The 23,669-nt window shown below is 42.9% G+C and overlaps 2 protein-coding genes across 9 annotated transcripts; one reads left to right on the forward strand and one right to left on the reverse strand.

Annotated features, from left to right (window-relative positions):
- Positions 1–7,053: 7,053 nt before the first annotated feature.
- On the forward strand, positions 7,054–18,565 carry LOC118364654 (transforming growth factor beta receptor type 3). 5 transcript variants are annotated; one of them, XR_008088680.1, is made up of 18 exons: positions 7,054–7,504; positions 9,233–9,345; positions 10,281–10,450; positions 10,544–10,681; positions 10,941–11,115; positions 11,218–11,383; positions 11,536–11,680; positions 12,066–12,258; positions 12,461–12,633; positions 12,829–12,984; positions 13,800–13,874; positions 14,027–14,212; positions 14,605–15,144; positions 15,270–15,348; positions 15,473–15,532; positions 16,439–16,540; positions 16,961–17,094; positions 17,244–18,565. XR_008088680.1 is itself a non-coding variant. In XM_052491260.1 (18 exons), the coding sequence occupies exons 2-17, from the start codon at positions 9,282–9,284 to the stop codon at positions 17,041–17,043; spliced, it is 2,505 nt and encodes an 834-aa protein (XP_052347220.1). In that variant the 5' UTR covers positions 7,054–7,504; positions 9,233–9,281; the 3' UTR covers positions 17,044–17,057; positions 17,244–18,565. The 5 variants fall into 5 exon arrangements, 4 of the variants coding, with proteins under 4 accessions (XP_052347220.1, XP_052347219.1, XP_052347222.1 ...); XM_052491260.1 differs by having other exon boundaries at positions 16,961–17,057; XM_052491259.1 differs by having other exon boundaries at positions 16,961–18,565.
- A 33-nt stretch (positions 18,566–18,598) lies between these two features.
- LOC127914509 (zinc finger protein Gfi-1b-like) lies at positions 18,599–23,312 on the reverse strand. Of its 4 annotated transcripts, none has more exons than XM_052491265.1 (6): positions 21,761–22,501; positions 21,225–21,577; positions 20,846–21,018; positions 20,350–20,493; positions 20,072–20,237; positions 18,599–19,596 (listed from the first exon to the last, which is right to left on the reverse strand). In XM_052491265.1, exons 2-6 carry the CDS (start codon positions 21,526–21,528, stop codon positions 19,391–19,393), a joined length of 993 nt encoding a protein of 330 aa, XP_052347225.1. In that variant the 5' UTR covers positions 21,529–21,577; positions 21,761–22,501; the 3' UTR covers positions 18,599–19,390. The 4 variants fall into 4 exon arrangements, with proteins under 4 accessions (XP_052347225.1, XP_052347226.1, XP_052347224.1 ...); XM_052491266.1 differs by lacking the exon at positions 21,761–22,501 and adding an exon at positions 23,241–23,312 and having other exon boundaries at positions 18,892–19,596; XM_052491264.1 differs by lacking the exon at positions 21,761–22,501 and adding an exon at positions 22,526–22,546 and having other exon boundaries at positions 18,892–19,596.
- Between the last annotated feature and the right edge of the window lie 357 nt (positions 23,313–23,669).

The raw sequence follows: 23,669 nt of genomic DNA on the forward strand, positions 1-23,669 counted from the left end.
GCTCTACGGCTCAAATGCCCCTGCTACATGTTCTTCAGTCTGTTTATCCAGTCTGCCCGTCCAATGTACTCTGATCTCTTTACTTAAGAGACCAGGACAGATAAGTGGTTGTTGGAGCAATAGTGGGCCTTTCAGTAGCAACAGGGCGTAGAGAGACTAATGTATGCAATTATAGATATCTTCCCTGGCTTGGTCTGCCTCAGAGCACCACTCACATTAACCATCCGCATTTCCACTCTTTCCTGGTTGTCTCAACATCTTTGCGCTGTGTTCATTAGTGGTAAAGCAAACCTTTTTAAATATGTCTTGCAGTACCTGAGTACCTCTTGACCGAAACATCCGTCGTCACTCAAAACATTTAGGACCATTTAATGAACAAATATTAGCTTTTAGCAGAGAATTCTGATTTAGGATTGGACAATCTGGCCTGTAACTCTGTTCACTTTTCAGAAACCACCCACTCACAAAATTACACTTTTAAGTAGGGTTTTGGGCCAATAGCTTCAATCCGCAATGTAGAAGTAGACCTGCACAGTAAATCAAGGAGAGATGAAATGTAGAATTAGATTTACTCTACTGAAGTTATCTTAACCCTCAACGGAGTGATACGTTCCCTGGAGTTAGTGCCCATGAAGGAGTTAATTGGGACTGTATATTTTGAACTCCTTTAAGAGTAACCAGAGACAGGGAGTTAAAACTACGGAGTATCTACAGATGTCATATTTCTCAGCATGCTCTGTTACAGGTCCATTTTTTTTTTTTTTTACAAATGTTTTGTTTCAATATGTGTTTCGCGTGTACATTGATTGGTTCTGATCTAATGCTACTCAATGATATGTAACATGCATTTTCCTAAACTAATCTGTAAGTGTTTGACTTTATGGCAACCGTTACTGAGAAGGCTGTTTCAGAATACATGATGTAGGTTGTCTCTAGCAACATTACACTCTGCCTTGCTCTGACATAGATTCTGAATGTAAGTTGTAGGTGATGTAACATTTCTGGACATCCTCCCTCTGAAATGGATACCACTAGAGATTGGATGTCACATTGCAAGACACCATAATGTGACACATGAAGAAATATGCAAATTAGACTTTACACCCTTATACCTCAAATGGAACCATATAAACCCCAAAATAGTGTTGTTTGACTACATAGGAGTTTAATTAACTCTTGCGATTGTATTGAGAGCAAACATTACTCTAAATAATTAACTCTAGAATACTGAACAACACTAGAGATTAAAAAGAAGTATTTTGAATTAATACTGTACAGAGTGAAACCCAATGAAGCAGAGTTAAATATCAACACTAAATTGACACAACTCTAAAAGTCTCTATTGCCAGAGTACGTTTTACTCCGGAGCATTATTTTCTGGTCAAATCCCAAAACCCTGAGTCTACTTAGGAAATAGAGGCGTTGTTGAACTCTGCAGCAGACACTCTACTTGGACCTTCCAGTTCAGTACATTGTCCATGTGTCCACCCAGCTTCCTGTATGAACTAAGCTATGCTGTGTTAGCATTGTGGACAACCACAGGCACGTGGTTTAGCCAACAGATTTGGGGTCAAACACCAGCTCCTCTGTTTTCTTTACATTGAGGATAAGATGGTGTTCATCACACCACTTGACAAACCTTTGCATTTCTGACCTGTACACGGTAGTATCAGCATCTTTACACATCACACCAAGGACGGTGGTATCATCAGAAAACTTGACAATATAGTTTTCAGGATTACTGCTAGTGTATTCATGTGTGTACAGTATGAATAAGATGTGTGTTGTTTGGGTATGCCTTTTGTCTTTTGGGGTATCAGAGTCAACACAGAAATGATGTAGTCTGTGACATCCTCTGCTGACTTGTGCATGTCTAACTCGTGAAAAATGTCCCAGTCTGGACACAGAAAACATCCCTTGTGATTCTATACTATCCTCATTCCAGGCATTCACAGATTTCACAAGGGGTTTACTGCTCTTGAGAGGTGTACGGTAGGTGGGTATGAGCTGGACAGTGTTGTGATCAAGTTAGACAGGGGTGGTTTGGCTTTAGCTGTGTAAAGGAGATTGAGGATGTACTGAGAGCTCCAAGTGAACAGAGAACCTAGCCGACAAGAAAAGGACAGCTAAGGAAGGAAAAATAAATGTTCTATTCATAGAAAGGTGGAAATTAAAGAAGGCCTGACTGAGACTGAAAAGTGAGTTGGTTAGGACGAAAACAAGTCAGCAAGGGTGTTTTCCCTCTGTGGAAAGGGTTCTACGTGGATCCTAAAAGGGTTCTACCTGGAACCAAAAAGGGTTCTTCAAAGCGTTCTCCTATCGGGACAGCCGAAGAACCCTTTTAGGTTCTACAGTACGTAGTGTATGTTCACATAAATTGCAGACAAGACTGGAATTTTAATTTAATTTCCGTGGCCATATTTCTTTTCATAGATAGATTGCATGTCTGCTCGTTTAATTCTCAAGCTACCAACATAATATTTGACAGACATCATTTACCAACTGGGGTCATTTTGACCCCAAGAAGAAACTATTGGAAAAAGCATCAATCACAGCAAAATATCAACATACGTTTTATCAAAATGTCATAAAAATTTGATACACATGTTATCTGAAATAAAAGATGACCAGAATAGACGTTATTTTAGCAAAATTACAGTTAATCAGCATGTTCTGTCAAACATATATGCATTTTTCCTTTATAGAATGTGCAGCTTTTTCCACAAGTACAATCCACATTAGTTCTAAAAAACAAATTTACCGTAATTTAATTATAGTATCATTTAGTTTCTGAATTTTTAAGTAAATATTAATTGTGTAGTATTTATGTGGTCAAAATTATCATATTTTAAAGGGGCACTACACCAACATTTGAAATATAAAACATTTTATTGACAAAAAGGATTCAATTCACTTCAAAAAGTGATTCTGAGAGACAATGACCAAAACTATTGCAAAAAGCATGCCCACATCTAAGTCACTACAAACCAAAGTATATAGCACCAAAATATACTTCCAAGTTGCACATATAGAATATTGGTGGATATTATAGGAATTCTGCAATTTATATCACATTTTCAGTAGAATAAGTATTTTTCGGAGAGTACACACCAATACAACACTATGTGTACATTTAGAGGGCAGCTGGTTTATGTATTATAGTTTTACCAAGTATTCATACCACTGACAGACTTTTATCAGCTGTTTTGACAACAACTAAGCATGTATGTGGTCTTACCTAGTTATAACCAGATAACTAGATTCAGAACCTATCTGAGTTCTGTATTTCAGTTCTATCAAGTATTGATACCATTGCCAGATCTTATTTACCTTTGGCAAATTTTTTATATAAAAAACAAGGTAATTGTGGTTTTGAACACGGTCATATGATGCGTGGTGTAGAAAAGTTACATCTTAGGAGAGTACATGGGGAGCTCTGCAGATGATCTGTCTATCTGGTTGAAATCACTGATACATGTCCCCCTCCACCCTCTGGTGGTGTGGATAACTTGTTATTATGTCTCCAGAGAAACCTAGATTCAAATAAAGGTCATATTTATCCATTTACTATAGGCAGAAGTATATGTTTTTGGCTGAGGTCTGTCAGGCTGTAGGTAACTGGTGCATGGAATCAGGCGCAGGAGAGCAGAGATGAGTGTACAAGGTAATTAATTCCACAAACAGCACCAGTATAAAACAAATACTAAAGGTGCAGGAAATTACCGGTCACTCGTAAATAACAGGCGTAATAACGAACCCGGCAAACAATACCAGCCAACAAGTAACGACCTGAACATTATATACAAACACGCACACAAACATGGTGGAAACTGAACATGTAATTGGGGAATAGAAACCAGGTGTGTAGAAAAATACATAACAAATGGAAAATGAAAAGTGGATCTGACAGAAACCTACCCACATCCTGATTCACTCTCTCCACCTGCCCATTACTCTAGGGGTGAAAACCCGAGGTAAGGCTGACTGAGACTCCCAGACGTTCCATGAACGCCTTCCAGACCCTTGACGTGAACTGGGGACCTCGATCAGATACTATGTCCTCCGGCACCCCGTAGTGCCGGAAGACGTGTGTAAACAGGGCCTCCGCAGTCTGTAAGGCCGTAGGGAGACTGGGCAAAGGGAGGAGACGACAGAACTTAGAAAACTGATCTAGGCCCCTCCCAGCTCCATGGACGTCACAGCGGTGGTGCTGGGGGATGGAATCGTCAGACCCCGATCTGGACGTCCGCGGGTAGCCAGCAGGTTATCCAACCTTATGGACATGTCCACCAGCTGGTCGAAGTTGTGTCCCTACAGGCCAACTCCCGACAGACGTCCTCAAGCAAACTACAACGGTAGTGAACGTTCCACCCCGCACCGGTGGCCAGGGTCCGGAAGTCCAATGCGAACTCCTGTGCGCTCCTCGTCCCCTGCCTCAGGTGCACAAGATGTTCAAATCCTTGAATTGGTCCAGCACCGCTCCTCCTTCCTCCCATACGGCATTGGCCCAATCCAGGGCTTTCCCTGAGAGACAGGAGACGAGGGCGGACACGCTCTCGCGCCCCGAAGGAGCCGGGTGCACGGTCGCCAGGTAGAGCTCCAGTTGGAATAGGAAACCCTGACATCCCGCTGCCTTCCCATCGTACTCCCTCTGAAGGGAGAGCCGAATCCCAATGGAACCGGGTGAAGGAAGGGTGATCAGTGGTGTCCTTGGTGGTGCTGGGGGAGGCTCTGGAGGAACTCCTCTTCTCTCCCAGCGCTCCATCGTCTGTAGGACGCAATCCATGGCGGTGCCGAGATGCAGTATCGCCTCATGCTGCTGGACGTGCTCCTCAACCCCTAGTACCGGGGTAACTGCTCCTGCTGACTCCATTTGTGGTGCATGTTTCTGTCAGGCTGTGAATAACTGGTGCATGGAATCAGGCGCAGGAGACTAGAGATGAGTGTACAAGGTAATTTATTACATAAACAGCACCAGTATAAAACAAATATTAAAGGTGCGTGAAATTACCTGTCACTCGTAAATAACGGGCGTGATAACGAACCCGGCAAACAATACCAGCCAACAAGTAATGACCTGAACATTATATACAAACACGCACACAAACATGGTGGAAACTGAACATGTAATTGGGGAATAGAAACCAGGTGTGTAGAAAACAAAGACAAAACAAATGGAAAATGAAAAGTGGATCGGCGATGGCTAGAAAGTCGGTGACATCAACCGCCGAACGCCGCCCGAACAAGGAGAAGGACCAACTTCGGCGGAAGTCGTGACAAGGTCAAAATTATCCCAAATTACTTACATTTTTAAATAGTCCATATTGATACAGAAACACTAAACAATTATTTAGATTTGTTAAGAACAAGTTGATTGACAAAGTCATAAAACATTTGAAGAATTTAATAAACAAACTTTGGGCTGTTATGACAAAAATATGCCCCTGGGGTCAAAATGGCCCCAGTTGGTAGTTTAAGAGTTAAAAGGCTGATCTATTCTCAGACCGGTCTGGAGAGAGTAGAGTGCAACTTGACCAAAGAAAAACAACATTAGAAATTGTTGTCCACAGACCAAACATACTGATTTCCCCATGATACATTTAAATTTAGATTGAATATGAAATACTGTACTGGACATTGTTATTTATTTCAGATAAAAAATGTAACATTTTAAAATGACATTTTAACAAAATGGTGGTCTGGGCCAAGACTGATGAGCTCAACTAACCATTAAAAAGAATATTGTAAGAAGATAATAGTTTCAGTCAATGTAAGGTCAATGCAAACACACAATATAAAATGTTTATTTATCTGGGACATAAATCAACCAGAAAACATATCAGTAATAACATATCCAACAACAATTTCATGGCATGAAATAAGAGTTTCCCTGTGAAACAGAATTGAGCAAAGAGGACCTAAAAATGTGTATTAAACACAATCATTACATTATGCATCTTGAGTACTTTCTGAATTATTTCTGAACTTTCTCAATTTGGATAAAAATCTGTGTAATTTCACCCACACTTCAGAGAAAATATATGTTTGCCTACGGAGTAAAAAAAAAATACAAAAAAAAATAAAGCCAGAAGGACAAGAAATGTAGCTAATTGGTGAACATTGGTTCACTCAACAATCTTTGCTCACAGTGATATGAATGTATCAAAACTTGTTGAGTCGAATTAATAATTAGTGTGCCTTTGGAAGGCAACACTGTATATTGGTTCAGCTATATGCCCAAATGTTGAGAAAACACACAATCCTATTGCAGCCTTACAGTTGTATGGTGAATCAACAAACTCTGCTCAAAGTGAGCTGAATTTGAACAAGTTTGTTGAGTAAAATTACAAATGTATGTTTGCTCAAAACTACTCAAAACCATTTCCCAGCATGCTTTATCGCAGGTTGATTTTCAGAATTGTTTGTTTTCAATACCTGTGTTTTTGCATTGATTGGTTGATTAATCGTATAATCTTTTGCTACACAAACATAAATAACATACATTTTTCTAAACTAATCCAAGCTGTTAGTAGTCTCAATAATTAATCTTCCATACACCTACCCTGGCCATCATTCTCAATGCAGTTTGAGGGTGAATAAATGTTCCAATTGTTGAATATCCTCACTCTGGCTGGATTCTAAAAGAGATTAAACAACATTTTGCACGCCAGAATGTGACTTGCAGGCTTAATACAGCCTATAAACCAGGAGTTTCAGACCACTGTGTTTAGGGTGTAACTAGGCCCTCGAAGAAAAGCCTTATGATATATGTAATGTATTGTCTTAAAGAGTTTAATTTTACACTGGGAAATATGCAAACAATTGTATGTTGAATCAACAGGAATGCTATTTTGTAGAGCAAACTCACAATCATGTTGCAGCTGGAAGCCTCATGCAAAAATAATTACAGTGTACTTTATGGTCTAATTATTTTTCTCCATCTCTCATTAATCTATCTTTCCTTTCCCTCCTCCCTCTGTATTCCTCTCACTTTACCTCTGCCTCTCCAACTTCTCAAGTCCAACCTTCCGTTCCTATTTATTTACCCTCCCACCATCCCTCCTCTTCCCCTTTACGCTTCGTCCTCTCTCACTCTCTTCTTCCTGTTGCCTTCTACGTTTTTAGAACCTGTTCTCTTTTCTCTCTCCCGTCTATCGCACAATTCCTTGCCCCTCCTCTGGCTTTTATACTATTTCGCGGGAATCTCTTTAAATTCCGTATCCCACCTCTACAAAAAATAAGCTGTTTTAACTTTTGATTTCTTTGGTTTATCGGAAATGATGATGTCAAGGCAATACTCCATCTGAAATGCCACCCAGTGCGTCTCTGGACGCCTGAAGCAGCACATAGATTTGGTAAAGGCAATTTTCTGTTATTTTCTCTACTATTGAAAGAGGGTGTGTAAGTCCGCTGTGATATACGCCAATACAGTCCTTTAACCGGAGAATCACTAGTTGATCTACAGTCTGTTTTCAACGTCCAGCTCCACGGGAATCTGTCACAGGTGAGTTACGACTTTTATTATAGCCTGTATTCAGAAGTCAGGAGAGATCTTCGAAGTGCTGTGAGTTGTGGTCCGTTTAAATTGAATCATTGTAGGTTTATTTCCTTTTTTAAAAATTATTATTTCTAGTGAATTCTGACTGGGCCAATGCATTTTTCTTCGAGTGAAGTTCTAAATATTTGTCATGAATTTGCCAAGGGATTCAGCAACACGAGACAAATAATATAAAAACTGTTTTGAATGACACTGTTGGAGAAAAATCTATAGTTTATTCCTCTGCATCCTCATAATGCCCATCAAGGCCAATCAATTGTTAAATTTTTGTTTCCGGTCCCATTAGCAGTTATTTTGCAGTTCGTGGTGAGTTCTTTCTGGGCAAGTTTGAGTAGAAGAGATTAGCGTTTTGCGCGCCAGTTAATGACTTGTCATTATTTCAATGAGTAGGTAGGTGTGTGTTGTCTGGACGTCTTCTGATCCTTTTTGTATTTATTTAACGAGGCAAGTCAGTTAAGAACAAATCATTATTTACAATGACTGCCTACCCTGGCCAAACCCTAACCCAGACGACGCTGGGCCAATTGTGCGCTGCCCTATGGGACTCTCAATCACAGGCGGTTGTAATACAGCCTGGGAATCGAACCAGGTCTGTAGTGACGCCTCTATCAATGAGATGCAGTGCCTTAGACCGCTGTGCTACTCGGGAGCCCACTTAAGGACAATAAACTGGTCAACCGATGCAGAGCAATGACCTCCAATTATGTCTCACAACATTATATGATGTTAATAAAGATAGGCACGTGACAACTATGAGATAAGTGGGTATATGACCTTTGATAATATTGCATTGTGTACTCAACAAGGCTAAGGAAAGATGTACAGACCTATTTGTATTCTATATAAACAAACAATAGAGTCAAAATATGTTTAATACTATCATGTCAATCTCACTGAATGTCAGACCTGATTGCATGGTATCCAAAGCTCCTATCAATTTGAGAGTGCTTACTTTTCTGCAGCCCCGTCACTCATTTTATCAGTCAGGCGTTTTGAAATCACAGATTTAGCCTTTAAAGCATATTATTGACAAATGTTTGAGAGTTGCAATTGGCAGAACACAGATAAACATTTCACCAAGAATCTGATACTGTCCAGAATGGGAGAAGAATGAGGAAGTTGTGATAATGCAGTGATAATGAGAACCCAGTGGGAGAGATGACTTTATGTTGTTTGTTCCCTGGGTAAACTCTGTCCTTGCTCTAGTGTTTGTTCCCTGGGTAAACTCTGTCCTTGCTCTAGTGTTTGTTCCCTGGGTAAACTCTGTCCTTGCTCTAGTGTTTGTTCCCTGGGTAAACTCTGTCCTTGCTCTAGTGTTTGTTCCCTGGGTAAACTCTGTCCTTGCTCTAGTGTTTGTTCCCTGGGTAAACTCTGTCCTTGCTCTAGTGTTTGTTCCCTGGGTAAACTCTGTCCTTGCTCTAGTGTTTGTTCCCTGGGTAAACTCTGTCCTTGCTCTAGTGTTTGTTCCCTGGGTAAACTCTGTCCTTGCTCTAGTGTTTGTTCCCTGGGTAAACTCTGTCCTTGCTCTAGTGTTTGTTCCTCCTCTATTTGGATACATATTATCCATCTGTTCTCTCAGCCTGTCCAATATAACATTATGCACACGGAGAACTTGGTCTCTTGTTAAAGACTCTGTCTAGACCACTGTATTAATCACTCTCTTTTCCCCCTCAGGATGTCGCAAGAGGGACTCTCCCATTGAATTCACCCCTGGAGAATAGTCATGATGGTTTCAGGGACGAGGTGGATTCTCTTCTGCCTCTTTCTACTGAGGGAGAGAACAGGACGTAAGAGAAACAAGACATTTACATGGACATTTTAGTCATTTAGCAGACGCTCTTATCCAGATTGACTTACAATTAGTAGTATCATCTTAAGATGGCTATGTCGGACAACCACATATCGCAGTCATAGTAAGTACCTTTTCCTCAATAAAGTAGCTGCCAGCAAAGTCAGTGCTAGTGGGGGGGGGGTCAAGTGCGAGTTCATGAAAGGCCATTTTTATTTATAATTTAAAAAAATGGGGGGGTGCTGTGGGATTCTTTAAGATATTTTTTGAAGAAGTAGGAGACAGTTATAGAGGTACTGTTAATTCTACAGGATGTTTCCATACTGAATAGTACAACTTTAATAATTTCTCTCAAAAGTACCTCCCAGAGTGACTCTGCTTTCAAGGAGCTATGTGTCAAAGGTCAGATTTTGGTTTAGCAAAGTGAAAGTGGAATATTCAGAGATGTAAAAAAAACAACTTTGAAAGTTCAGTCAGGGGGCACTCCCCAGTTAGCTCTGTTCAGTCTGAGAACAACAAGCTGTCTTTTAGTCATAGTGGGCTAACAGCCACTGACTGGAAGAAGAGAGCATGAACCAGAGACTGAGACGTAGACAGAGAGGCTGAGTGAGAGGGCTTGTCTGAGACCAGAGCAGTTGAGTGGAGCACTAGTGTGTTTATGTGGCGGATTGACAGAGACTTGTTTCTCCTGTTTGTCAGTGAGAGCAGAGAGTCTGCTGGTTACCCCGTCCATCCTGCCTATTACCAAACCTCACACCAAGTCCACATGGTCTCTGTTGTCTTTTTCAGGGACATCAAGTGTTTTATTTCTCATTTTATCTCTCCCACCAGAGACCCAATCTATATTAGTTTGTCCTCAATGTTCCCTGTAAACAGAGTATACAGCCTTAGCGCCATCTTGAGTGACATCTGGTTGTCTTTACAATTCTGCAGTTGACTGTGGGGAACTGCAGTGCTCTCTGTCTACAGCGGGGGAGCTTCACCCTGTGCAGGGGCTGTTGGAGCGCTTTGAGGCCGGCCCGGGCTGTGCAGCCAGAGAGAGTGGAGAGAAAGAGACCCATGTGATCGCTGTGGGGAGAGGAACACGCAGCCCTGACAAACAGGTGCTCCCTCTCTGTTTCTCACAGTAGAACACACCCACAATCACTCCCAATACATTGTGCCTCCTTACCCTGACCCCCTCTCTTCCCTTCTAGGTGACTGTGCTCCTGAGACCCCTGTCTCTGTCTCATCCTCCCCGTCAAACCCTCATCCTGGTACTGAGCTCCAAGCAACCAGTGCGCTGGTGGCTGGAGGCTGTGAGACTACCCCCGGATCTGCCTGTATTGGTGCAGGTCAGTCTGTGTGTGGTGTGTGGGTGTACCTCTTTTAGTCATTCATCTGTCATTCAATCCAACAACAAAAACAGTTTTGATGAGAGTATTTACTTCCTCCCGTGAGGAACTGATGAAAGTACTGACCCCTCCAGTGTGTTTGTGTGTATGCCTGTGCAAGTGTGTTGTTTTAGAAACATAGGCCCCCACAAATAAATGTTTCTATTACTATGTGTTATCATGTCTCTCTATGTAACCACCGTGTCCCCCTTTGCCCCAGGTCTCTCCTAACTCTACAGTGCAGCCCTCCAGTCTGGCAGTGCAGGTGCAGCCTATGCCCTCTCTGCCTTTCCGTCCGCGGGCTTTGCTACACTGGGCAATGCATCGGCATGGCTCCTTGTCCTCCCTCACACACACAGCCAGTGCCAACCGCGTCTACGTCCGCGTGGGCGAGGGTGAGCCCGCCCCACACACATACAACTAATACACGCTGCTAATACCTGCTCTTTCTGACCTTCTCTCTTCCTCTCCAACCAAGTCTCCCCTCTGCCCTCCAGATACCACCATGCCCAGCGTGTGCCAGCTGCAGTCTCTGTTCCTGTCACACAACTACCTGACCTCTGACCTGCAGCCACAGGAAGTACAGGGCTGTTCTCCAGTTGGCGGAGGCAACTCAGAAGTGCATGTCATCAAGCTCCGTTCAGCAGGGTCAGGGCTTTGTGGGTAAGTTTAGGACGTCTCCTGCATGTGGAGAATATCAATCTCTGAAGCTGTTCAATTAATACAATGTTGAGCTATTGAGTTATCCCTTAATCATTTTATATGCATTTTCTCCCTCTATGCCTTTCAGTGACCGGTCTCTCCCTCTATCCCAGCTCTCTGCAGGTGGAGGTGACTATTTCGCTGGTGCCCCCAGTGGCCAATGCTGGGTGGCACAAGTTGGTGCTGATCCTCAGTAGTGCCGTTCCAGTCAACTGGGCTCTCACAGTGCCAGGGCTCCGGGGACACATCTCTGTCTATGTGAGGACCCTATCCAGTAAAACTGGACACATTATGGTATTTCTCCTATCATGTGGGCTAGAATGGGTCCTTCACCTGTTCTGGAGTTTGGTATGAAAATCATAAAAGGGTTATAAGTGAAAAATAATGATGAAATGGACAAAATAGCTAAAGAAATTAAATGAGCAATACAATCATTGAGTGAAGGCCAAGCTAAACAACAGTTCAAAACCTCAACGTGAGTTCAAAATATCAGTGGACATATCTCTCAGGTTATTTTGTTTTTAAATAAACACATTCAACTTGGCTTTGCCAGGGCTTGCCATGTTGTCTTGTAACACAAACATCCCATTTATGCATTTTTTCCCCCAACCATTTCTCTATCTACCTTGTTCTTTCCACTCAGTCCTCCAACAGCGTGTCCCCACTCTACCCTCCAGAGCCTGACCTGACACTGACTAGCATGCTCACCTCTGACCTCTCTACCACCCATGACCTTTTGAGCTGGGCCAATCAGAGTGGCTTTCCCAAAGTGGCCTCATACACAGAGGCTGACCTGGCCAATCACTTTGTGATCAGACTGGCTGGGGGAGGGACAGGTCAGGACCTGTGTGTGTCTTGTGTCCCTCATTGTGTGAGTGAACTGGATGGTTTATTTTGTGTTTCCTAACCGTGTGTTTGTGTTGGTGTTTCTCCTGATTAATTATGTTGTCTCTCTATATTGAAGGTCATGTTATCCCTAAAAAGGTGCTGTTCTGTGTGTTAGCACACCTCTCTCTCTCTTTCTCTCCCTCCCCACAGAAGGTGGCCCCCCTGTGCGTATGCTGGATGGCAGGCCCCCTTGGGTCCAGGAGCACAGGCTGAGGCAGTGGCTGAGTGAGGGAGGTGGAAGGACCAGTGGGGGCTGGGAGGCCGTCAGTGTGCAGTGTCAGGACGGACGACTCAACGTGGCCGTGGACAGACACATTCTGCAGGTCACTTTCAATGTGTGGTTGTACTTGTAGTTTAGCGTGTTAGCAAGGTTATGGTTGTACTGGTAGTTTAGCGTGTTAGCCTGTTAGCGAGGTTATGTCATACAAATAGCAATATACTGCATGTAGACCTACAGTGTATTGTAGGTTCTTATGATGGTACTTAGTGTCGCTTTTGTGATGCTCTCTTTCACACAGACCCTGTCTCTCCCGGTGTCGGAGGTGACACTGCGGGATCCTCAGTGCCTGGCCCAGTCTAACAGCAGCCATTTCTTGTTGGCATTCCCGGTCATTTCCTGTGGGACTGAAGGGCTGCTGCAGGGAGAGCCCAGAGGGGTGCAGTACAAAAATGCGGTAAGACAGAGAGGTGGTTTTAAGGGGTAAAATATTTTAACATGTTTTGTGAAATGTTTCTGCAATGTTTGTGTCTCCACATATTTTGCAATGTTTTTGTCTCACCAAAATGGAGTCCAAAATGGTAATGGAGCCATGCTTCTGGGTGCAGCTGTTGACAACTGATTCTGTGCTAAACTCAGCAGAAAGAGAAAGAGCTGTGCAATTGGGATGTCCAGCAGCCTCATCAGAGAGGCAGATCTGATGGGGAGATAGAGCAGGGATGGGCTTCCCTTAGGTGGGGAGAGGGACATGGAGGTCACTATGGAGCCCCTCACTGTGTGTGTGTGTCTCTGTCTCTGTGTATCTGTGTGTGAGATTGAGATAGATGGCGAGAGACGCACAGTAGAAAGGCAGAGGACGAGAGAAGAGAGTAGAAGAGCAGGGCTTTAATTGTGTTGTTGTTGGTTAGTGTGATCTGAAGGGCCCCTGCGGTTGTGTAAGTAGTCGGTCTTATCTCCCCCAGGCGCCACATGGGTGACCTAGGTCAGAGTGTCCGGAACACTGCTGATCAGCCTGAGTGTAGCTAGGCCTGGGGACAGGAGTGTGGGAGCAGGGGGCTGGGTAGTAGGAGTGGTGGAGGTCTGGGAGGAGAGGGAGCAGGAGAGGAGGGAGGCAGTGAGACAGACATGTAGCATGTGAATGAACTAGGATCTACTAATATATCTACTGATCTCTACTGATCTCTCACTGACCTCTCACTGACCTATCTGCTCTAGTGTTTAAACTCTTACAGTACATGACTTGCCATGTTTTATGTCTATCCATCCTCTCAGGTGTTGCTATGGAGAAACAAGCCTCTGGTTGCCGTGGGCAATGAGACAGACGAGTGGACTCCACTGGTCATACATGTGAGATGATACAGGTTGTGTGTTTGTGTGTGGTCCAATTTCACTTCATATTAGTGTGTGTGTGTTTGTTGTGTGTGTGTGTGTGAGAGAGAGACTTGTATATCTTGTCCTTATCATTTCATACATCTCCCTCTTTTCCATTGTCCTCTTAGTTCAGCTGTTTGGCTGCAGTCCCCAGTGTCCCAAGCCTTCCTGTGGAGCAGCCCACTCTGCAGGGGCCAGGGCCTCTCCCAAGGGCCGGCCCACTGGTCTCACTGCAGCTGTTTGTTACAGAGGGCTATGAGCAGAGGCAGACCGGTCCTTGTGCCATCACTGCTGACAACCGTGTCTATGTGGAGGTCAGTTTGCCTAGCTATGTGTGTGTGTTTTAATTGTGTGTCTGTCTGCCTATCTGTGTGTCTGCTGATGTAGCTCCTACTGCAAGTGCTACTTGTGTTTCTCCCTCTTAGTCTTCTACAGTATCAGCTGCCTCAAGTCCAGAGCAGACTTCCTCCAGAAGGCTATTATAATCACATCTAGATATGTCACAATAAGTCCTTTCTATAAGAACTCTGTAGCCCTGCTATTACATCAATAGAGCACACCAGGTTGAAACAGAGACCTACAAATTACAATTAGTACTAGTGTAATTACACTACTTATTACACTCTACTTACAAAATATCAACTCAGTAATAAGACCACGGTAAAGTAATGTGTTACCCATATTGTCTCTGACTGTTTTTGCTAAGCTTTCCGCCAACGGAGCCCTCGGTGGGGGTGTGGAGGTGCGGTCCTGCATGGTGTCTCCCCTATCAGACCCCCGTGTGTCCCCTGGCTGGTCAGTCATTAGAGACGGCTGCTCCGCTGACTCCTCACTGACACTCAGCAACATGACACATGGCCAAGAGGACGAAGAGGAGGAATATTATGAAGAGGAAGAGGAGGTACCTAGACTCCTATCATTCAGGCATCCAGGAAGGGTTTGGAGGAACAAGGCAGGATTGAGAAAAAGAGAACACGTTGGGAAGAGGGGACGAGGAGAACGAGCCAAAAGGAAGGAGAGCGATGGAGGAATGGGAGGAGAGGAGGACCAGATACACAGACTGAGGTTCAGTTTTGTCCTTCGGCCCATCTACAACAACTCTGTCCAGTTCCTGCACTGTCGCATCCGTCTCTGTGGCCCTGAGTCAGTGACCCAGGGGCCTCCAACGGCCACAATACAGAGTGGCTGTCCAAATCCCTGGGGCCTCCGTATCCCTGCCCTCGTATCCAAACTACCCAGCCAACAGGTACAGTACATGTTCTATATTCATAATGACTAGTAGTATTAATGACTAAAAGTAATGACTGGCTGCCCATGTTGCCTATACCTAAATCTGCCACTGCGTATCCTTCTCTCTCTTCTCTCTGTCAGTGTGAGTACAGAAACTTCTCCAGACCCATGCTAGTCTATCAGCCTGTTGGTGTGGCCAGACAGCAGGCGCCACCTGCTGGTGAGTAGTAGATGGTCATTGGTGGTGTGGTCCACCTCATGACATGGGCCTGAAGTAATTCACTTTCACTCTGTGTAAAATGGTGTTTCTCTCTTCTTATCCAACTCTCTCTTTCTCTCTCTAGGTCAGAGAGGTCAAATGCCCAGTGTGTCTCAGCTGCCCAAGCCTATCCCAGCCCACAGCAGTAAGTAACTGTAACTTTAACCCGAGCCTCAACCCTAACCCTACCTTCAGGTCCACACCCTGGTTAAACCCTAACCCTAGCCTCATCGCTAACCCTAGCCTCAACCCTAACCCTAGCCTCAACCCTAACCCTAGCCTCAACCCTAACCCTAGCTTCATGTCCACACCCTGGTCCAACCCTAACCCTCAACCCTAACCTTAGCGGTTCAACCCTAACGCTAGCCTCAACGCTAACCCTAGTGGTTCAACCCTAACCCTAGCCTCAATGCTAACCCTAGCAGTTCAACCCTAACCCTAGCCTCAACGCTAACCCTTGTTTCATGTCCACACCCCGGTTCAACCCTGACCCTAGTGGTTCAACCCTGACCCTAGTGGTTCAACCCTGACCCTAGTGGTTCAACCCTGACCCTAGTGGTTCAACCCTGACCCTAGTGGTTCAACCCTGACCCTCAACCCTAACCCTAGCTTCATGTCCACACCCTGGTTCAACCCTAACCCTAGCCGCAACACTAACCCTAGTGGTTCAACCCTAACCCTAGCCTCAACGCTAACCCTAGTGGTTCAACCCTAACCCTAGAACCAACGCTAACCCTAGCGGTTCATTCCTAACCCTAGCCTCAATGCTAACCCTAGTGGTTCAACCCTAACCATAGCCTCAACGCTAACCCTAGCAGTTTAACCCTAGCCTCAATGCTAACCCTAGCAGTTCAACCATAGCCTCATCCCTAACCCTTGTTTCATGTCCACACCCTGGTTCAACCCTAACCCTAGTGGTTCAACCCTAACCTTAGCTATAACCATAATATCAACTCCCGGATGTTCCTACATGTGTTAGTTATCACAACTGTGATAGTAACTTGGATTTGGCTTAACTACTACTTTTCCCTCCCATGTTTTTGTCACCCAGGCTCTGGGGTAGACACAGGCTCAGTTTTGGGGATTGTGTTTGTTGCTTTTCTTCTGGGCATCAGCCTGATGGGGGCGCTCTGGTGCATCTACTCTCACACAGGTAACCACACGGGACAGTTCGTAAAGTCTATCCTGGACCAAAGGCCAAAATACTGAGCTATACCACCATATTCACAAATAAACAGAACATTCTATACCTGCTGCTACTTTATTTATAGTTATAAGTACATATCTACCTCGATTACCTCGTACCCCTGCACATCGACTCAGTTCCCCTTATATATATATATAGCCAAGTTATCGTTACTCATTCTATTATTTCTCTATTTTCCTTTCTCTCTGTGTTGTTGGGAAGGGCTGTTAGTCTACATCGAAGGATGTGACGAATAACATTTGATTTGATTTGACCTAGTGTAAGAGAAGATACTATTATAACTTTCTTATGATTTTTGAGAGAAATACTGGGTTTATTCACCATGTATAAATGTTAATGACACACTTGACATGTGATTGGTTGCAGGGGCTCCTCCACCAACCAGAAGAGGGGGCCTGATCGAGAATACTAACCCTGCCTTATTAGACTCTTCCAACACCTCTGTGTAGAGTTGAGATGGAACGTGAGCAACACACACACAGCAGCTGGGGGACCACAAAGTAAAGAGTGTCAAATTTAGACTAGTATTCTATAGACTTATCATGTCACTAGCGCCCTTTGTGAATTAGTCAAGCACCTGCAGATTGCAATAGTGATATCTCATATCATGTGTAAGAAATACAATATTATCTTTCTCTCTCATTTTCAGTGTTTCCTCTGGTAAATCTGAGACCGAGGGTAAAGTGGGGCAGAAGATGAAACACCTGGTGTGTGTCAGACCTGGGTTCAAATACATGCATATTTACGTATTTGTTATTTAAATGCTTATTTTCTGTGTATTTTTGTATTTTCAAATAATGCAGTATTTTAATATTTGTATTTGAAAATACTTGCCTGTGTAGTTGAGAATTTCCAAATTCATTCAAATATTTAAGTACTGAAAATATCCAGATATTTACTTTGAAATGTCTTTGAAAGTAATTGAAATACCCTAAATAGTTTTTGAACCCAGGTCGTGTGTGTGTGTGTGTGTGTGTGTGTGACCACATACACTGAGTATACAAAACATTGAGAACACCTGCTCTTTCCATGACAGACTAACCAGGTGAATCCAGGTGAAAGCTAAGATACCTTATTGATGCCACTTGTTAATTCCACTTCAATCAGTGTAGATGAAGGGGAGGAGAGGTTAAATAATATTTTTTTCCCCCTTGAGACAGTTAAGACATGGATTGTGTCTGTGTACCATTCAGATGGTGAATGGGCAAAACGACATATTTAAGTGCCTTTGAGCAGGGTATGGTAGTAGGTGCCAGGCGCACTGGTTTGAGTCAGGAATTGCAAATTTCACCCTCAGCAGTTTGCTGTGTGTATCAAAAATTGTCCACTACCTAAAGGACACAACTGTCGGAAGCATTGGCGTCAACATGGGCCAGCATCCCTGTGGAACGCTTTCGATACCTTGTACAGTCCATGCCCCAACTAATTGAGGCTGTTCTGAGGGCAAGGGTGTGGGGTGGGGGGGTGCAACTCAATATTAGGAAGGTGTCCATAATGTTTTGTGTACTTGGTGTACACTTCTTGAAGCAATGAGATGTGTAAAGGTCTGAAAGACTGAAACTGCATGAATTTCTACAGGTACATGGCCTCAGCAACTCCTCAAAGTGTTGGACTAGTCAGTGCATTTGATCCATTATACTGTATCTACAATGTCATAACTAGAATGGAATGGTGTGACTACTGGCTATAGGATGAGCATGAATCTGAACCTAGTCTAATGTTACAACAGAAACAAGCACTACAGAGTTTAAAGAGGAACACATGAAGTCAACTATGTCTTGAGTAGAATGTGTGTGAGGGGAATTGCCATTATCCAGATCCTTATTGTATATATCTATGTTGTAATTGTGACCCTTTGTTTGATATTATCTGTGCTATTGCTATTTAAATAAAAAATCTGTGACAGTTTTATCCTAAAAATAAAGTGTGGGTGAGAACAATGAATGACGCCCCAGAAATTCTAAACTTAAACAGAGTATTTCATTTTTTTTGTATCTAAATCCCTTTTTAATATATACTCATGCTGACCAGGCTGTGACACTGAAAATATACAGTCACGTTGTGTCGCCATAGTTGTGGAGCATCATTTCAACATAATCATTGTCTCTCTGCTCGTACTGCAGTCAAAGACATTATTTTTCACATGTTCCACATGGCCTGATTGTATATTATTATTCCCTTGGGTGGGCTGCCACAGTGAAGTGAAAATGGCAGCTTCATTCATACACCAACAATGGGAGCTACAATTGCAACGGCTCTGAGGAAAATGGCCAATTACAGTGGGAAATAGGGCTTGCTTTGTCACTCTTCAAACCACCTGTCTTTAATGTGTCTTTTTAGACATACAGCATAGAGACCAGAGCCTAAAGGGCTGGATTCAATCCGTAGCGTTAAAGTGTGACTGACATTTAAAGGCAATGTTTCCATGTTGGCGGAGACAGCATTCGTGGTAAATGTTGCATATGTCGGCTCAATGGAAAATTACCTTTACATTTCAACCGGCTACAACACTGAGCTATGGACGGAATCTAGCTCGCACAATATATATATGACATTGCTAGAGATGTTAAAGTGATCAGGTCCCCTCAAGCACTATCCAAACGGTTAACCTGAAAAGCTGTGAGTGAAAGCAAATCCACAAAAACAAATGCCCAAATAACCTGAACACAATGTGCTTAGCCTCAGTCACTGATCAAAGTACCATATAAAAACGGAACAGCAAATACCGGTCAACAATCTCTATACAAAGCACTCATTCTTGTGCTACATACAGTACTTGTGTAATACAAATCTCCATTATACCCATGGCCTCTGTGTGTACACGCTGCTATGAAAACATTGTGTCTCCTGGTGGCGCTGTAGGTCCAGTCTGCGCTGGAATCTGCTTTGGCAGTGCGTGCAGCTGAAGGGCCAGTAGCTGCTGTGTTTACGGCTGTGGGTGATGAGGTTGGAGCTCTGGCTGAAGGCCTTGCCACACACCTGGCACACATGGGGCTTCTCACCTGAGACAGACAGCAGGACATGACATGGAATTCAAGAAGAGAGATACTCTGTGACAGCAGCCAGTGTGCAGGGCAGATTCCTAACTTAAGATGTAAGCGACCATTGCACAATGTGTATGTCAGTTGTACTGTGTTGTACACACACCAGCTGACCTATGTTCAACACACACTATGCTCATTTGTGTATGTGTGCTTACAGTGTACCTCCCCGCACATCAAATCAAATACATTTGTATTGGTCACATACACATGGTAATCAGATATTAATGCGAGTGTAGCGAAAGGCTTGTGCTTCTAGTTCCAACAGTGCAGTAATATCTAACAAATAATCTAACAATTCCCCAACAACTACCTAATGCACACAAATCTAAAGGGATGGAATAAGAATATGTACATATAAACATATGGATGAGCGATGGCCGAGCGGCATAGGCAAGATGCAATAGATGGTATAAGATAAAGTATATACATATACCTGTGTGTATGAAGGTGTGTTTCTTCATGTCTGACTTCTGGTGGAACCTCTTGCCACAGTACTGGCAGGGGTAGGGCCTGGTGTCAGAGTGGATGAGCAGGTGGGTGGACAGGGTGGAGGAGCGCTTGAATACCTTCCCACACTCCTTACAGCTATAGCTACGCTCCTGGAACACACACATTCACAGAGATGTGGTGAGGATTTTGCCATGGGTATTTTTATATAGTTTGTGTTGGGAAGTGGAGAGAACTCCACCAATGTACTTCTGCCAGATATACCTTTGGTCTTCCGTACGTGCCCAGAGCTTGTTTGAACTCGTAGGGGTGCTCTGGGGCTTTGGCTGATGTGGCCAATGGGACTGCATGCACGCATGTACGGGACCTGAGTAAATGAGTCTTCAGTACAGCTCCTGAGGACAAGACCTGAGAAAAGAGAAAGCTAAGAGTAACAGGAGATGTAGCTCATACTCCCATAGATGTCAACCATATTCAACACAATTACCCATCACAGCCTCAATTCTCACACCAAACAAATCTGCTGTTATGTCATTTTCTGACATGTCACAGAGCCCTGTTGAGTACAATTTCCACCACTCTACTGTCACTCTTGTCTCAGGTCACAAACACCAAACAGTATCTCATTTATTCTATTTTAGTCATGCCTGAAGGGGTTTGCATGGTTTGGAACCATACACTTTTGGTTGATACACCCTATAAGGGTAGATGTGCTGTTCTGATTATATTGTAATTCCTGACCCTTGCTGGTTCTTCTTACCTTTTCACAGAGGGGGCATGGGCTGGTGGAGTTGAGGTCCATATGTGGCCTGTGGCTCAGTAAGACATGGACCAGTTTCTCCAGCTCCCTCTCTCTGTCAGGGCCCCGGGGCCAGTGTAGGGACCAGGGCAGGGCAGACTCGGAAGGCTCCACACCATCGTACCCTCCGGTTTCTGTGGAGTAAGTGGCATACTAGTAGATTGAGTTTGAAATAATAACAAATATTTTTTATTTGATAAAGATAGTTATGACAATCAAATTGAGGCAACTTGAAGTGTTTAACGCGATGGAATACAAATATAACAAATATCTACATCTACTTATTTATTATTTACAATAAATAGAGTGTAGAGCCATAAAGTCAGGATCCGTCGGATACCTGCAGACCAGCTGGTCCAGAGGTCAGCTGGCGAGGTGCTGTGTGGTCTGGTTGCCATGCCGTCCCAGCTAGGGCAGGGGTATTCCAGGGTGTCCTTGACCTCTGACCCTGAGCACAGGTTGCCCTGGTCCTCTTGGAAGGGGCTCCGATGTGGGGACCTTACTTCCCACCACGCCCTGTTCTGCCTGTCGTGATAGTTTGTATGAGGTTGTGGCTGGTCAGGGTTTGTGTGTCTGGTGCCTTTAGAGAAGCAAGGAGGGTGAGACCCTGGTCTCTTACTCTTGACCAGGAATGAGCGAGGCATGACAGAGCTGAGGCAAGGGTAAGGTGGCGAGAGTGAGAGAGATAAATACCTACAGAACAGACAAGAGACAAGGAGTCATTCGAAATTCACTTAATGACAGATTCTTTGACAAAGTGTTCCTCTGTATTAAAGAACAACAACGAACTAATATTATTTATAGATTTTTCATTTCATTTTTCTACAAATACCAATGCCCTATACATACATTGAGTATACCAAACAATAAGAGCACCTTCCTAATATTGAGTTGCACTCAATTCATCGGGGCATGGACTCTTTAAGGTGTAGAAAGCGTTCCACAGTTTCGCTGGCCCATGTTGACTCCAATGCTTCCCACAGTTGTGTCCTTTAGGTATTGGACCATTATTGATACACACGGGAAACTGTTGAGTGTGAAAAACCCAGTAGCCTTGCAGTACTTTACACAACCGGTGCACCGGTCACCTACTACCATACCCCTACTACCATACGCACTTAAATGTTTTGTCTTGTCCATTCACCCTCTGAATGGCACATATAAACCATCCATGTCTCAATTATCTCATGGCTTCTTTAAACTGTCTCCTCCCCTTCATCTACACTGATTGAAGTGACATCGTTAAGGGATCATAGCTTTCACCTGGATTTACCTGGTCACTCTATTGCGTGTCATGAAAAAATAACATGTTCCTAATGTTTTGTACACTCAGTATATTTATCCACAGAATCATTCACCTCCCTTACTGAATTTCTGGAGAATGTGAAATGTGTTGGGTTCGTAATGATATTTTTCTGCAATTAAGTAATGGACATAAAATAGTTTTGATATATAAATATGTGTTTCTACTGTAAGAGAGTGCGAAATTAGAGATAATACATTTTTTGATAACATTAACTTTCATTAATGAATTTTCCACGTAATGTAACGTAGTCATTCATCAAATTTTTGAAAAATGTATTATCACTAAAAATTGCTCTGTGAAAATGTACAATTACAGATTGGCACACATTTACACACATCACACTTATAGTAAGCTGTAATGTCACTCATGTTGCTCTGCGTTAGTATTCCTTATCTTCGTATGTCAATGTGAAACACACACACCTGTTGATAAATAATCAGTTAAAATGCCAAAGCCTGTGGTTTGGGTAAGAAATGCATCATGGCCACCTGCACACTGTTTAAAAAAAAAAAAAACATTTCAAAAGCAGGTCTTTCTCTGAGGACTACCCTACTCCGTCAAGCAATTCAAACTGAAATCTCACGATCTGTTGTGAAAAATACATTTTGAGCTTTTACTAAATAGATCTATGTCTCTATAAGTTTATAAAAGTTTCTAAATATGACATATGTAACCAAATCATTCATAAAATAGCATACAATACTACCATACATTGCAATCAAATTACAAATGCAACATATTTCCTTTGCAATTCTCCTAATGATATTCACAATTCTACACATTATCAGAATATATTTTTTTACCATTGATCACATATACATAAACAACACAGACTTTTGTAAAAACAATAACCTATTTTTGTCAGTTTTCAGTCAAGCTCAATCCTAAAAATATCGAATATGTTTTATTGCTCGTCAGTTAAATGTATTAAAATGATTCATATCTGTACTGAATTAATCCTCAAATTCAATAAATATTATGCAAAACATTAAACACCAATCTCATATTATAAAGTTGAAATCTGGAGAGAGGCTGAATTCTGTAACTTACCACTTGCACAGTTGAATCTGAAGTGGTTGCTATCTCTTTGGTGTCGCTAACATCCCCTTTTCTTTACCCTCGCACCCATTGACTGATGACATGACAGAAAACAATTGATTTGGTTTGATTTTGAAGCAGTTGCTGAACAATGGATTGTGGGAAATCTCAACAAAAAACCCACCAGCCAACCTTTACAGTGCATTCAAAGTCTATACCTCAGCGTACAATTCAAAGCATTTACCTAAAGGCTAGAAATGAAAAATGTTAATCTGTTAAACTCATACTGTAACATTAATTTGACTCTTACACACATAATTACAGTATGTGACAATGATGCATAACATTGGTTATTTTTCAAGATTTATTCTAATCTACACCAGAGATTTTCTAATCAGAAATAGTCTATCAGCTAGATAAACTGTTTTTCTTTGTTTTAGT

This window comes from Oncorhynchus keta, chromosome 32, assembly GCF_023373465.1.
Source record: "Oncorhynchus keta strain PuntledgeMale-10-30-2019 chromosome 32, Oket_V2, whole genome shotgun sequence".
In the NCBI taxonomy this organism is placed as follows: domain Eukaryota; kingdom Metazoa; phylum Chordata; class Actinopteri; order Salmoniformes; family Salmonidae; genus Oncorhynchus; species Oncorhynchus keta.

Bases quoted from the DNA above. Each gene is read 5' to 3' on its own strand.
- LOC118364654 (XM_052491259.1), top strand. From the start codon at position 9,282: ATGATGGTTTCAGGGACGAGGTGGATTCTCTTCTGCCTCTTTCTACTG. The intron at 10,682-10,940 runs GTCAGTCTGTGT...CCTTTGCCCCAG, and splicing joins ATCTGCCTGTATTGGTGCAG to GTCTCTCCTAACTCTACAGT. The intron at 11,384-11,535 runs GTAAGTTTAGGA...CCTCTATCCCAG, and splicing joins GCAGGGTCAGGGCTTTGTGG to CTCTCTGCAGGTGGAGGTGA.
- LOC127914509 (XM_052491264.1), bottom strand. The intron at 21,019-21,224 runs GTATCCGACGGA...CTTACTCCACAG, and splicing joins CTGGACCAGCTGGTCTGCAG to AAACCGGAGGGTACGATGGT. The intron at 20,238-20,349 runs GTATATCTGGCA...TGTGTGTTCCAG, and splicing joins GCACGTACGGAAGACCAAAG to GAGCGTAGCTATAGCTGTAA.